This window comes from Augochlora pura, chromosome 11 (genome assembly GCF_028453695.1).
Source record: "Augochlora pura isolate Apur16 chromosome 11, APUR_v2.2.1, whole genome shotgun sequence".
NCBI classification, from domain to species: domain Eukaryota; kingdom Metazoa; phylum Arthropoda; class Insecta; order Hymenoptera; family Halictidae; genus Augochlora; species Augochlora pura.
In genome coordinates this window covers 6,910,034-6,926,379 of record NC_135782.1, presented here as the reverse complement: position 1 = coordinate 6,926,379, position 16,346 = coordinate 6,910,034, and the positions used below count along the sequence as shown (strand labels likewise).

General features: G+C 43.5%; 1 protein-coding gene across 1 annotated transcript in view; it reads left to right on the top strand.

Annotated features, from left to right (window-relative positions):
- The window catches only part of Ph4alphaefb (prolyl 4-hydroxylase subunit alpha-1), a 375,522-nt gene that overhangs the window by 304,044 nt on the left and 55,132 nt on the right, over nucleotides 1–16,346 (top strand). Inside the window, exon 5 of the mRNA XM_078193790.1 lies at nucleotides 11,250–11,457. Within this exon, the coding sequence (XP_078049916.1) occupies nucleotides 11,270–11,457 (188 nt within the window). The 5' untranslated portion in view covers nucleotides 11,250–11,269. The remainder of the gene's footprint in view (nucleotides 1–11,249; nucleotides 11,458–16,346) is intronic.

Here is a 16,346-nt window from a genome sequence, read left to right as displayed (position 1 = left end):
AATACCACGTACGAAAACCCCCGGTTCCAGGGAACAAAGGCCGGATCCTCTTATTTGCCGCGCGCGGGCGCGGGAGCCGAGGGCCCAGGGTAAAATTCACAAAGCGTTCGGGAAAAGACGAAAGACAAGGGACGGCCATCGGGGGAGGAAGAATGGCGGCCGTCCCGGCCAAAGGGAGAAAATTAAATCGCGAGGAGGAGAAACATTTAAATTGACTGCGGGCTAAGCGTCCGTGCACTTAATCTCTTTGTCGCGTTAACAATTCACGGGCAGCAAGTAGTTTGAAGCGAAAAAAAGAAAGGGCAAATAGAGGAAAAAAAAGGAGAACGGCCGGAGAAGAAGAAAGAAGAGGATGGGGGGGAGAGAGAGAATGAGCGAGGGGAGAGAGAATGAGCGAGGGACGAGACGAGAAAGCGAAAATTCAGGGAGAGCCCGCGAAACTTTCACGTGAAATTTTCACTGCGGGGGCAGTTTGTTAAGGGGCGACCTCTTCTCTCTTTCTCTCTCACTCTTTTTTTCTGTCCGTCTGTCTCTCTCCGACACTCATTTCTGCACTGTCTCTCTTTCGATCGCCGCGCAAGATGTCCCGGTCTCGTGTTTCCTCTCCGTTTTTTCCCCGGCTCCTTTACGAGCGTCAGCCTGATTCTGTTTGACGAAGTTTAATAGAAGATTGCTGCCGTTGGCCGAGAAACGTTTTTCCCTCGTCCGCGGATTTGTTGCGAATTAATAGGAGGCGAGCGGGGGTGTGCCGGGTAGAGGGGGGGCACAGGGGCGAGATCAAAAAGAGCCCCGACCGGGAAATTTTTTAAATGGAATCGGTTACAAAGGAATAATGGGATTGTAGAGGAGGATTGTTAGGAATCCAGGTAGAAAGAGTTAGGAAGAAGCTCCTTTCAGGGAATAAGTAATCCGCCGTTGTTGCACGGCGCACGAGTACGCCTTCCATTAAGATCATTTTTCCGAGATCTCGTCTATCCCGCTCGGATTCAACCTGGATCATCGCTCCCGGAGAAAACTCGTTTCATCGCTGGGAATTACGAAATGGAAATCCGAAGCCAAGGCGCGCGCGCGCGCGGTGGTCAACGCGAGAAACATTATTTTCTCTTGCGCGCGGAGAGAAAGGGAGCTTCGTTAAAATGACGAACGCGAAGGCGACGTTGCGGAGGTATATATATTTTTTTTTTAAATATTATTTTTGTTGTCGCAAGAGAGAGGAAGTTCGCAGTGTCGTGCTTTACGTGGAAACAGCGAAATTAATTTTATGGTATGTCGAGTTAGTATGCAGTGTAAAATAATTAGTACACCGTGCATCCTTGTGCGAAACAAAAATGCTCCGCCTTGATGGCAACAAAGCGGAGTTAAATAGAAATTGATTTTCATTTTTAATGCCTCTGAGAAAAGATAATGTAACAGCGTCGTTGTTTATATCACCTGCGATTATTCATTCGCATTTCGAATAGCTTTGTCATAAAATTCTTAGTCATTAGACCTTTACCCTGATTCCTAAATGAAGGATTTTTAAAGAATTATTCTTCGATGACGATTTTTTACGAATGATTTTTAAGTATGTATATATTAAAGATCAACTTTTACAGAACAATTTTCACGTAACGATACTTAAGAAATCAGTTCCGGAAGCCATATTTTTGAAAAGATCTTAAAGTCGATCCAACGAATAAAAATATATCTAAAATTGATCATCTTAAACATCCGCAAATACATCCAACCTTTTTACAGCGTACTGCAAATCAAATTTCCTTGGCACCATCCACAAAAGGCCAATTTGACTACAACAACATGTAAATGAAAATTGTTCCCCGGCAATTGCGTTCCACAAAAGCGCCAAGCATAATTAAAATATCATCGTATTTACCGAGCAGCGTGGAATTAAATAAATTGTCGTTTTTTCGTAACCGGGCGCAGGTACCCGTGAAATTTTTGATAGCCACGCGCCGTGCTCGCGCAGAGATTCCTCATTTGTCGGGCGTTTTGGTTTGTCGCGCGCTCCGCGACCGGAAAATAATTCGCGCGAATTAAATCACGGGGGGGAAAAGCGACCGAATAAAATCGAGGCAGAACGATTCCGCCGCCGCCGCCGCCGCGCGTCAAAATATTGAGTGGAAACTTTCGGAAACGCGAGCCCACGCCAGTTGGTAGTGGCGTGTACCGGTCCCGTTTCGCCTCTGAAAGGGTCACTCGTTCGACTGTGAACGAGCGGTGTTCCTAGCACGGCGGCGGTCTCCGTTTCCATCGATGGAAACGAAAAACAGCGAACAAGGGGTCTCGCTCTGGAAAACAGAGGAGGAGAGGGACTGTCTCTTTGTGCGCGCGGCGGCGTGCTCCCTTCCGCCTAGAAATCCGTCGACTGAAAATACGAATAAACAACGGTTGCAACGAAAAACGGCGGTCGCAAAGGAATTATTTCGCGGGAAATGCGTAAACGAGTGACAGTAATGCCGCCACGGTTCTCGGATGTCACAAATTCAGAAATTCCGATTTTACTGCAACGAACAAAAGATCTCTCTCTCTCTCTCTCTACCTCTTTTTCTCTTTCTGTTTATCTTCCCTGTGAACGTGATTAATTAACGCTAGTTTTACGTTGCAATGAGAACAGTAATTTTATATTATGAAAATAACAAGCATATGTTTCATGATATTTTTACAACTTTTATTCTATGTCCAATGAAACACATTTGTGTAATGAGTTTCAAATACGTGTAACTTTGTAAGTTCAATAATTCTATACTAATTTATATTATAATTTTATTTTATGTTTTATACTAATTTAAAAAATTATTCTTTGAACATAGTTCCTTAATAACCCTCTTCACAGTTGCTCCACGATAATTATTCCGAACAAATAGTTTGCTAAAAATGGTTCTTTAAAAACGTTTGCCTAAAAATCGATTCCTAAAATGGTTCCACAAAAATCGTTCCGCAAAAGTAACTCTTAAAACTGATCCCCTGAAATGATTACTTAAGAATCGTTTCCTAAAAATGATCGTCTAAAAAATATTCCAAACCAATCATTTCTTAAAAACGGTTCCTAAAATATCGTTCTCTAAAAATCATTCCCTAAAAATAGTTTCCAAAGCTTAATTTTCTGAAATTGTACCAGCAGTGAAAAAATCAATAAAATCGAATAAAATTCATCCTGGTACGCAAGGCAGTCCCGCGAGTCACCGTACAACAAACATCGCCGAATAAAAATGTTTCGATAAAAATACAGGGATGCATCCCAGAAACATTCCAGAAGCGGGTGGCCGTTTTATTTCCCGTTCGTCGACACTATACCGAACGAAACGCCGACAGACACGCGTGTCTCCGCGCACGGTCCGGGGCCGTAGTAATAAAACAATAAAGGAACAGGTAGCTGCGTGGAGGAATCGGTAACAATCGTCGGCGCATTCCGTCCCGGTTCACCGAAGCGGCGACGCGGCGGGGGTTCTCGCTCGCCGAGAGCTGAAAAAGGAAGTGGAGAAGTGGCCGGTGACCGAAAGCGACCAACCCTCGTTGCTCTTTTTACCTCCGCCGTAGAGAGAAAGAGAGAGAGAGAGAGAGAGAGAGAGCAAAGAGAGGCAGCGCGCCCCCCTTTTAACACCCCCCTTTAACCCTCTCGCCGGTGCCCCTGTCCTATTCTTCAACGGTTCGCGCTCCTTCCGCTTTTTCTTTCCGAGTCCCTTTTCCGCGGCCGGCTTCTCTCTCTCCTTTACACCTTAATTCGCCGCCTCGTGGTCTCCTCGAGCGGCCATTCTTCCGGGTGGCGCTTAATTAACGCCGTTCTTTCACCGAGATTTCCGAGGCTGGCCGTCTTTCAACCTGCTCCCACCTTGGCGCGGCTCGACACCTCCGGTTCTTCGAGTTTTTCGACCGGCGACTGGGAGAACTAATTTAATATGTGACCGTGATCAGGCTCGTTTGCACGCTTGGACTTACGCAGCCCTTTCAAATGCTTTGCGATGATTTTTACCGGTGGCTTCGTGTCAGTCCTCTTCAGTGCCATTTTTTTTTCACAGCGCCGTTGGTTAACGCTAGATTTACGGAATCCGTCAAAATGGCGGGTTACTGAGTTGTTAAGGTTATGTTAATGTACTATTATTCAGATTTTAAAGATACAATGATGGCTTATTTATTCAACATATATATATTACTTCCGGCATGTATTAAAACAACGCTCGTTTAAAATCAGAATAAATCGTTAATAATAATATCAGAATAATCTCCTTTTAATACTCTGCAAATCTAGTGTTCACGCTGCTTTGTTCTTGTAGTAGGATGAGGCGATTTTTATTTCCTCTTCGGCTGCGTTTACTAATTTTCTTTCGATTCTGAAGAAATGAATATCTTGCGGTCGAGTGGCGACTATGCAGCGGCATTGGAAATAAGCTAGATCACGTTTCAAAATCATTTTTAAGCCATCAAATTCTGTTTTACTTAAAATATCATTAAAAATTCAAATGGTTCTTCAACTACTAAGCTCAATGCCACGTGCTTGACTTGAAATAAATCGTGTAAGATTAAAAGAAATGTCCGAAGTTAAAATGGCTTTGACTGCAGATGATTAATAATATTCTTATATCACGGATACGTTACATACAATAAATAATAATTAAAATTAGTATATGTTATTATGTTATATTAGTATATGTTATATACAGTGAAAGGGATGAACACGGTGACAATCGAATAGCAAACCTCGATGCTTTCAAACCTAAATTTGAAGAAACCAAAGCTGAAATTAAAAAGCGAGGATCAGCCAAAGTAATATTACAATCCTTATACATGCTACGAATGCTAATGCAATTAACATACTCTAATACTTTATAACATGAACTAGTTAGAGCCTAAATCTTGTCTATAAATAGTGTCACCCATGTATAACCAACACGCAGGCAAAGTACCACGAAAGGACGAAAGAGAATAAATTGCAGAAATTGAGAGAAATTCAGTCTGCATCGAAGGAACCGGATAATTAATTCAGCCAACTTCAGAATCCAAAGAAGAATTCAGCGAAAGATTCTCCAAGAATTATTCTCTGTTAAAGAACATACAAAATTTGTATGTTTGAGAAATGTCAGAAACGTTATTAATAAAAAAACTCACTCAATTAGTGCGTTGACCTGTTACAATGTATGAAAAACGATATTTTGGGGTTGACCACGCCCCCTTGGATTATGGCCCCGCCCCTTTGTGTTATGACCCCGGCTCTTGGATTATGACCCCGGTCCTTGGGTAATGACTCCGTCTCTTAGGATATACCTCGCCTTGGTATAATTGGCTCCACCTTTTGTTTGTTTGGCGCCGCCTTCTTTTGGTTTGGCACCGCCCCTTTCGCTCTTAAATACTCGAAAATACTCACGCGAAAAAGTTCCGCGTAAATTGAGTGTCGCATGTGTCATAATCTGAATATATTCACAACGATCGTGACCGATATACTGGACCGCGGACATGAAAGGGTCGACTCTAACCAGGCTCGAATGCAGCGCGAATTCGGTGGCGGCAATGCAGTCCGGAACGTGATTAGCGTGCGATTTTAATCGTGTGTCGCGACAGAGCGGCCCGGCCGCAGGATTAGATGGACACGGGGATAAGTGGAACGAGTGTTGGTCAAAGTGCGGTCAGCCGCGGCGAATTACGGCGAAATGATTAAATTAGCCACGGGAGCGGAACGCGCGGGGCCTCGTGTACGGCCTGGCGGAGAGGCTGGAACCGGGATCCGTTTCGGATCGCTCCGCGAGAACGCATTTTTCGCATCGAGCGACGCCTCGCGACGCCTTTGTTCCCGGGGAACGTGTCTCGTTCGCCCGGCGTCAGGATCGTTCCCTCCCGCTTTTTCTCGGATGAAAAAGCTTAAAGAAGGACCATTGAGACCGAAGAAGAGCCGTTTCCGAAAGTTCGTAAAATGTTAAAGGGTCCTCTCGGCCTCCCACGTCCCCTGCTCCAACCTCGGCCCCTTCTTTCCACCCTCTTTCCCTTTCGAACGGACAATGGCAGGAGCCATGATTCCTGTCCTCCCCGTGCTTCCGTTTTTCCTTCGTTTTCTGTTGCTCCGTTTGTTTCTGCCTTCTCTTTCTTCTTCGCTCGCCACGGTGAAATATTTTCAAGCCGATTTTGCGATTCGACGACTGATGCGGGGGGAGACGAAATCGTAAATGGAAATTGAAACGGGATACTTCTTCGGGGGTCAAAATATATTGCTTTTTATATTGCGAATGTCGACCGGTTGTCCACCGGGGGATGGAATCTAGGGCTGTTGAGAGCACGAGTCGAATTTCTCCGGAGATCGGGAAACAAATAGTTTGGGGCGGTATTTATCTTTCTTGAATGAGATGGTAATTTTAGTACAACGCATATATTTGCGGAGAGGGAAATATTTTCGATGTGGTATTTTGGTTTTGATGCTGGATAATCGTGGTAAGGGGTGAAAGATGGAAAGATGCAAGGGGTTGAAAAAGGTTAAAAAATTGTTCTTTAGACATTGCTTTGTGAAAACGATCCTCTAAAAATCATTCCTTACAAATTATTCCTTAAATATTCTTCCTTAAATATTATTCCTTAAAAATTATTCTTTAAAAATTATTCCTTAAACATTATTCTTTAAAACGCGTCCCCAAAAGATTATTTCCAACAAAATCATTCCAAAGAGTTAAAGTTTTTTCCTTCCTTCTCTATCCAATTGTAAACCAATCATCAGTAGTAAACCTAATTTCGTTACTATTTCTCCGACACATTTCCTGAAATCAAATTTTTAACGAATTCCGCGTATTCTGAAACTTCTATTTATTTCCTACATTTATGCAGCCGAATGAAAGCCGAGTTTTCCCGATCAGTGTCCTCCGCCATCAAGGCGTCTCCATAGAGATGAAAAGTTATCGAGGGTCGTCCAGAACGGTTTCGAAACTCCCCGAAAAAAAATCGATCGTTCTTCCCAACCCCTCCTCCCTCCTCCCCCTACCGATCGACATTTATAATTTGTTGCCCAGGCACTCGGGGCTCAAGCTCCGGACTCCGGCTCCGGCTTCCAGTTTCGGCTCTCTTTGACGGAAGCTCTCGCGAGGTGCTTCCTCGCGCTCGACCGATCGCTTTCGAACTTTCGAGTGGCCGTGAAACGGGAACAAAGACGGCGAAAGGGGTGAGCGGCTCGAGTGGAACGACTCGACGGAAGTTCCCGATCGGACGGCGTGACGGAATAAATCGTCCGTCGGGCAGGTGTAAGTCGCCCGGCTCCCCGAACTTAAATCCTCCCCCCCGATTCGACGAAGTTTGCACGTGGAGACGGACGGAAACGTCCACTGCCATCGCCCGCACCCGTGGCTGGGTCGATCTTAACCCCTGAATGCCGTTCAACCATTTTCGGTGCTTGCTATAAATTTTATTTTAAATAATAAGTAACGAATAGTAGATTAAATTATCATTTCATTTGTAAATAATAATTTTATTACATATTTAATTTTAAAATCGTTGAAATAATTCCACGAATCGTTAACTTATTATTTGTCAATATTCCTCTAAGATTGTATTTATCAAATAAGAAAATAAAAGCTCCATTTACTCTCTTTTGTCATAAATGCATGAAATCTGTAAATTGTCTTATTATCTTGCAAAGGATTTGCATTGTTTTAATTGAAACATTTCAGTAACGAAAGCATACAGCAATAATGCTACTGTTAGCGTCGATCACCGTTACAGCATCTTGATTTACAAGATTTTCCCCCCAAAAGGTTCCTGTTTTATATTCGCGCGACGTTTATCGACGGTTCCGCCAGGACTCGTACGTCACCGTAACAATAAAATAATAAAAGAGAAAGGGGGCGGGGGTGGCCGTAAAAAGCCTGCCGTCACGCGACGGTTAATTCGAGATCAGATAGCCGCGAAGTCGAAAGAAAAATGATTCACGGTCGGCGTAAAAGTGATTCACGAAGATACTCGAAGGTGTTGGCCATAACTCGGAGCATGTTCCATATATTGGAACGGATCGAGTTTTATTTTTCCCTTAAGGATCCGGGGCATCGCACCATTATTTTACACTCGCCTGCACCGTACCCGATACACCTCGCCCCCCCCCTTTCGATATAGGTGTTCCCGGGCGCGCTGTGTAAAGCGTGCGTGTGCACGGTAGCCGATACCTGCTGCGATAACTTTGCGATCGAATTCTTTTTGCGATTGTTTTTCAGAAGATCGGGCTGCCGATACCGTGGGCCTTGACTGACATCGAGTGGCTCACACTTTATCGCTTTATCCGCTCTCCCCTTACCCTCTGACTATCAAAACAGAGGCGTCGTACTTTAACCCTTTGCCGACTAGAATTTCTCAAAGTAGAATGTAATGGTGCTAGGAAGGAAATATCATTTTTTTAGCGACTCTCATGTTAGTCTTACGTTCGCATCGTTAATGGATAGCTAAGACTCTCCTAATTAAAACGAGTACAGAAATGACGTAGATTGGACCATGATTCTGGATAAGGTTATTGTTTTTAATTTATTATGAATTATTATGAGGTTAGTTTAATGTAATCGGAACTACGTCGTGTTTGGACTCGTTTGAATCGAAAGAATCTCAGCTGTCCATTTAGACTGCAATTAAGAAGATCAAGTGTTGTTGGTTACTGTAAAGAACATTTAAGATATTTATTTAACGTAGTGTATACATTCGTGTAACGTAACGTGCGCTATTATCGTCAATTGTACACTCAGCCGAACAATTGAAACGTTCAGAAAATCTCATTCTTTCCCAAGAAAATGAACGACGATTTTTAAATGTTTATAGTAAAAACAAAAAGGAGAAACGTCTCGGTATTTTTCTGACATCTTTGAAATACCCCGTGTTTGTAGAATCGAGTGCTTTTTTAAGATCTTTCAGATCGAAATCCTTTTAAAGATCCAAACAATTTTCTAAATGTCCCAACACGCGACAGTAACTTTTAAGAGATGCTGCGAGTGAGAATCATTATAAAATGAAATGGTTCCGCAGCCGATAGGAGAAGTTCCGAGGGAATCGGACGGCGTTACGTAGTTTCGCGTGTGATCCCTCCGCATTGAATGGGAAGCGAAGTTCGTCGAAGGGAGATACGGTAGCAGTAGCCCCGGTATTTTGTACGTTCGATTCGCGTGTCCAACGCCGCGACGTTTGCGTCCCGGGCTCCGATTAAATGGCCCAGGTACCTTTTAATCGGCGAGGGGGGTAGCAAGATCCCGGGCGAGGCGAGGCGAGGCAAGTTTTATCGGGAAGTTGCGCGGAACCGGGCTCAAAAAGGGACGGACAGCGCGCGAGGCGGAGAGACCGCGCCGCTACGAAACTTCGAATGCTAATGCAATCACGGAAGTTTTATCGAACTTCCGCGTCGAATACAACGTTCCTGAAACTGGATACCCGCCGCGCAGGCTAGGAGAAAAAAATCAACTCCCCCGCAAGAAAGAATCTCACCGACGGCGGCGAGGCTGCGGAATTTACGGCGAGTCTTGACAATCGGATCGGATAGGATTTACGGGGGAGAATCTTGGCTGATGCGGCGTGCCGGGGCTGTTTCGAGCCACGGAGCCTGGCTCGCAGCTTTCATTTTTTATTAGCAGTTCGCTCGTTCGCCTTGTTAGACGCTCCCGCGCGTTGGAGCTTCGCGAAAATTCGACGAGGAACGCCGATTGCCGAGGAACTTCTTCGCCGCCGAGGGGCGTCGGCTACGTGCGCGCCGCACGATTTTTTGAATCTCGTTCGTGAATTTTTCACGATCTTTTCGCAGACGCTGGCGACAGGTGTCGAATGAACATTTTTGCGACGCGATTATGCATGTCCTGTAGCAAATCTTCTCAACGTCGAATCATTTGTATCGTGTCAAAATATTCATTTTATTTCTTTGCGATTCTCTAGCTTTTAATTCTCATTTCAATTCTTTTTATTCATTTTCTATGTGTTTTATTTTTATTGTTTTTGTTTGTCTCGTGTACTAAATGAAGTAATATTGCAATATAGGTATATTATTAGGTCTACCGGAAAATTATGTCCGCTAATGTCATTTCTTTTGCGATATATATTTCTCAGAAATGATATTTATAAATCGCTATCATGCTGGCAACAGGGCATACGATTATATTAAATTATTACAATAATACAATAGATATTAGGTGCATACAAAATGTATTGTTTTCTTTCTTTTTAAGAACAGATAGAATTTTCCTAATATTTTAATATCGTTAGCCGTATAAAACTATCAGCAAAAATTGCGTCTTCTACGATCATTTCATCATCTGCGAGGTACAATAAGAATAGTACCAATACCAAATCCATCAGTCCCATGTAAATTTCGATCATTACTGTTTTCCGCAGCATGCCGGGTTTTTCCGATCTTTTTATCCCGAATCAGATCCCGCATCGTCTGTCGCCGGATCCATCGATAAATCTATAATCGTCGATACTTTATTCGGCGAACGTGCCCCGGTCGCGACCAGCACAGGAAAACGGTCGTCCGAATCAGTCCGGGAAAATCTTTTTTTCCCATCGGCCGGTGATTAATTGATAGCCATCTATCTTCATTTGATCCTCGTTAGTGTCGCTTTTCCGAGGACGCCCGCGGGAGGGGCCGGAAAAAGGAAACGACAGGGAACGAGAGTCGATCGGGTGTAGCTGGCCGATTAATCGATGCAACCGATCGCTTTCATGCTATAAACAATTTCCCTGGGCGCTTCTTCTACTCGCGCCGACGCCTGTCCTCAGAACTTTCGTGTTCGCCGCACCCTTTCTCGTATCGGTGGTATTCATTTTGCATTAGCTTTCAAGATTGGTTAGTTCTCAAAGGATTGGTATAATAAATTTCAAAAGTATATTACATTCCTTGGCTTCAGTTCAATTAATTAAATTAATTCGAATGTGTGAACATACTACAGGTTTATGCAAAATAAAAATTGCTTCCAGCCCTGTTAAATCATGTCGATTTCTAGAAAATTGTTGCAGATTGGAAATTCAATTAAATATTCAAATAGAAACCTTTTAAATAGATACGTGTGTATAAAATGAGAATAATAATCTACAACGCTCTTCCAAAAATTTGAATTACTTAACAAACGTTTCTTTCAGGCAATGATATTATTATAAACTATGTCTACGAAGATTCTTTCTCTTTAAGCTTTTAGTTTACTTTGCTAAACAAAAGTTCGCCTCATTAAATTAAAATAATATAAACGAACCTAACGTCCCTGACTGATTTCTCTGTATAAATACCGTTTTTTAAACGACCGGTTCATCTTTTATGATTACAGAATTCCTGTTGACCGGAAGGATGAAGAGCAGACGAATGTTGACGATAGCCGTGGCGGTTTTATCGATGGTAGCGTTACCGAGATGCAGCGGCGAGCTCTACACCGCGCTGGCGGATATGGAGGAATTACTGGAAACGGAGGCGGTGCTCATCGACACTCTGAACGGCTACATTAAAGCGCAGGAAGAGCGTCTGGCCACTCTCAGAAAGTGAGTCTTAACCATTCCGATTGCTGTCCTATTTCTGCGCAGACGTTCCCGCGATCTTCTACGCAACAGCTGGAAATTAAATTCGCGAGCGCTCGCGTGCAAACGCCGCGGACTTTAAATCCGTCGAACACCATTGAAATTTGTTGTATATCATCGAAAACCATTGAATATCATCGAAATTCGTCGAACATTATCTAAACGCGTCGAAAATCATCTAAACGCTTCAAACGCCATTTAAACCCTTCGAACGCTATTTAAACGCTTCGAACGCCATTTAAATCTATCTAACAACGTCCAAATCCTTTAAACTCTCATTTCAGAGGCTTAGAAATAATTTTTTGGACTCTACAGGATACATTTCTCACCCCCTGTCTAAACGACGACGAATGAAAGAATTTTCGCGGGAATCGCGCGGCCGCTTTCAACGAAATATGAAATGAAATTGTAATTGGACCGAAAGTGAAACGTTCCTACAGTTTTAATTAGAGCGGTGTCCGTCGAATTTTATACTGTGGCTCGTGGAAGCGTTCGAACAACTTTTCAAATGGAACGGCTTCTCTCAAATTCGACCAAACGATTCGACAATGCCTGAGAAAAATATTTCAAAAAATGTGGTTTATCGAAATTATAAGAGGAGCAAATTCGTCGCGTTTTTTTTTCATTTTTTTGGACGAGGATGGAGTTGGGAATTTAATGGGTTACATTGTAAAATGGTAAAAAGACGAGTAGATCCGTGAAGTTACTATAAATCGCTTTGAATTATGTTTTAAATAATGTTAACACTTCTACATGCTCCCAATCAGGAAAATATGACTCACGTCATTGTGATTTAATTCCAGGCAATTGTCTCGATGGAATTTTCATATTGCATATAAATTATCAAAATGATTCAACATTAATTCTAGACTTAAGAAAAACTAAGAACATCAATTTTCTGTTTTTCTAGCACTCTAACCGATTGAAATTCTTGCAAAATAATCCAATCGTCCATCGCAAAAATCATCGAATTTTGAAACACCCATTCTACGTCAAAAGGTGTTCGAATCCTCTGGCGAACCATTGTAGAAACCGGCGTAATCCGATCAGAATCTCCGACGAGAATTTTACGAGCCTGAAAATCAGCGGTACAAAAGCGAAATAGTTTTACGAGGTCGTATTTATGCGACTGGTTACCGGCAACAACGGCCGTAAAATCACGAGACGTATTAACCAATTTACGGAACGTTATCGCGGCGACGGGGCGTCCTTTAATTTCGCCCGTCTATAACAGCTAGTAAACTTCCGGTCAATAAAAGCCGTCGTAAAATCCGCGGGCGCCCGCGTTCACGTGCCAAGGGTGGAGAAAAAGAAAAAAATAACCGTGGTAGCATTAAATACATTCCCGGGGCTCTCTTGGAACCGAATCTAGACGGAAACCCGCGGTTTATGCGCGCGTACACAACGGACGCGGGGGGAAAAAATAACGCGGCGCTGGTTTCAAGCGACGAGAGGATCGAGTGGCCAGGAGGGGAGGGAAAAGAGAGCCAAGCGACGTGTCCCTCGCGTTTCAATTTCCCCGGTTCGCGGGGATTAAAGCCGGCGAAACCGGGCCGGCTCGGGGGTACCGGGTCGGGCCGGGCTCGTTGCATTAACTTTTTCGAGCGCGCGTACCCCACGAGTAGCAAAAATCCGTAAAGCCGTATACATATACGAAAATCCATTCCGGCATTCCGTCGCGGTGACCGAGTTAATTTTCTTCTTCGAACGTCGCGCTGCTAACGAGGACTCCGCTACCATCCTCAAATCCGCTTCTATTCCCTCTCTAGACTACTCTATTTTCCTCTCTCTGGGTCACTCTTCTCCTATCTTTATTTCGACGGTTTTCTTTGCCTCCCCTATCGACTAATTTCTCTGTTCGAATTGTCTTTTCTAATTTATTTATTTTATTCATACCGGTGGCGCGTGACCCTGGTCAAAATTTAAAAAGACGTATTACAGTCGGCTTGTAGTAAATTGACGACTTAAATGTTAAACAAAAATTCGAGGTATTTTTTGTTTAGATTAAAAGGAGCTATTAGATTTAATCCTTAATCATTCCTGTCAATTTTATAATACTTTCAAGTATTAGGATATTACTCTGTCATTTTTATGACTTTTATGAAGTATATGTGCTTATTGTTATCAATGAAAAGACAAGTAACGTAAAAATTTATCAATATTTGTCACGAAAATTGTCTGTGTTGCCAAAAGTATCTAGAAACAGTAAAGAATGGTATAGATTTCATTTTATGCGAAAAATGTGAAGAGAATATTGTGTGAATATGTCCTCCTTTATCTTTAACATACATTTAGTAAATTAAACAATTTGCCTCTTATCATATTAATTTCTGATACTATCAATTGGACAAACCAGGACCACATTATGTTAAAAAAACACAAGTGAAGGAGAAGGACTAACCCTTTGCCATACTTCAAAGAGTCTGACTCGTGACGAAGATTTCTAGAAATAACCAGACGACTGTAAATATCGCTGCTCCCTTTGAACCCTTAGCAAAATTCTCTTCTCTCGCTAATATTTAAATATTCCAGTAAACGTGTGCACACGTTAAACCTGCACGTTCCTTTTCCTCCAAGAAAAATGTTACAATCGAAGAACTTCGTATCGCTGCAACTATACCAACAACGGCACGCCAAGGGTTTCAAAGTGTGCGAATTCTCGCCTCTCTCTCGCCGAACACTAAGTCAACGAGTCTAACACAACCGCGCAGGAGTTAAAAAGTTTCAAAAACAAGTGGTTTAGATCTCCGCGCTCACCCATCCAGTTCCCCAGTTTTCGTCGGGCGCGCCTTTCCTCTTCTCTATCAGCCACTTTGTTTATCTCTCTCTCTCTCTCTCTCTCCCTCTCCGGTTCGCTCTCCGCCGTTAATTATTTGCCCGGGGCTCATTCAGACGCAAACTCGAGGTCGCGCGAGCCGAGAGGATATCACCGTGTCAAAGACAAGCACTCAAAGGACCCGGGATCTCTCATATCCGCGGAGAACGAGAAACCTCCGCCGCTAGGATAAGCGAGAAACTGTGGGACCAAGAGAGAGAGAGAGAGAGAGAATCCGGTGGGAGAGAGAGCGAGAGAGACGGGACGGGCTCACGGCTGAAGGACTCCCGCGACTCGTCGAAATTTATTGGAAACGTAAGAGCTCCAAGAAAATACAGAACCGCGCGCGACCCGAGCCCGGCCCGGCCCGGCTCCTGGCCCCACGAAGCAGCTCCGTCGGTGCGCGCGAACGTCACGCGGCGATAGTAAAATATTTTCACAGCGCGACGGCGACGCGCGCCGGACACGTCCCCGCTTGATTTTCTTTCGGATATTCTCTGTTCGGGCGGAGTCACGGACAGCGCGGGCCGCGTCTTTATTTTCTTTTCGCCGCGTATCGTGCTCTGGTTTCCCGGCTAAGTATTTAATTCCCCGTGAAAGGCCGTTTTACCGGGGAAAAGAAAATTCGCTCCGGGGAAACGTTGTTATCGTGCCGGAAGTTGGTAAATCAATTTCTGCGAATATCGGGTTACCCGCGAGGAATCGCGAAGCCAATTTTTATCGAGCTGCCGTGTCTATCTTTATTCGCAACTCGAACGACACGCAAAGCGCGCGAATTTCGATAGCCGCGGATGAATTTTGGGATTGGGCGCGTCGGAAAAATGGCGAAGAGAAATTATGCGGCCGATTAAACGGCTCGCTCGCGTTGCCACAAGCCGATGGAGTATCGCTCGATTCAACCGATCCGGTTGAAGCTAAATTCGAAATTTTTGCGAATGTGTTTTCGTGTCTTCGATAATCGCGGATCGACGGATCTGTTAATTCGATCGTCGAGGAAGCGAAACATTAAAGTTTCAAACGGAAACGCAACGCGCCCCGTCGTCCGTTCGGTTTCGGCCGGGGCCATCGTTTACGCGACGCAATGATTAATTTAATAGGCTGACTTAATCGCGGGATATTAAACACTGGTAACATTACAGCGAGACGTTAATGCTGAGTACCTGTTCGTAAATTTTCGTGGATTCGGCCGGGCAATTACACAGCGGAAGCTCGACGGCGAAGCGGGATTTCGGTGCTGCGCCGGATTATCGGTTATTCCGGACTATTGGATGATACCCTTAGAAATAGCCTCGCATAATTTTACGTCCCAGGGCTGCCCTCTGCGAGCGCTGCGAACGTTCGATGTCCTGGACCATCTTCTTCTACTCCGATCCGCCCTTCCGGTAATTTGCAATTCTGAAACAATTCGGGGGACACGAGCTAGCATGGTCTAACATTTTTAGGTGATCACTTTAAGTGGCGATACTTACGTTTTAGTCGATTTTGGAAGGCGTCGACGATTAACGTTAACAAAGCTATCGACGAGTCATGTTTTACCAAAGCTTAAACAGCGAGCGTAAATTTTTTAATTTACAATTTTTATCCAATGGACGTTCGAGGATGACAAGTATTGTGGAATGTGCAGATTGTAATCTTGATGACTGGAAAACTTTTTTCTAATGTTAATTTATATAGTAAATTTGAAAAATGTTTGGGTACTTTAGTAGTTGCGAAATGTGACTCAGTTAATTATAAGAAATGAATAAGTAAGTAAACATAGAATCGTATGGTTACCATACATTTTTCATCGCTGGCTCAGCAAGTGTTAAAGAACTTGAGAATTTTTAATAATTTGCTAATCAGGTGATATAGAAAATTATTCAAGAAAAAATAGACACAATCGAGACAACACTACTCTTAACATCCATACCACGTTCCAAAAGCTCACTTATCCACGTTTGGAACATTTGTTATCGTCTTATTTTCTATCGCCTACAGGCTCGTTAAAAAATCTTCACCGCTCTTTAAAAATAGGACGGACAGTCTTTTCTTTTATAAC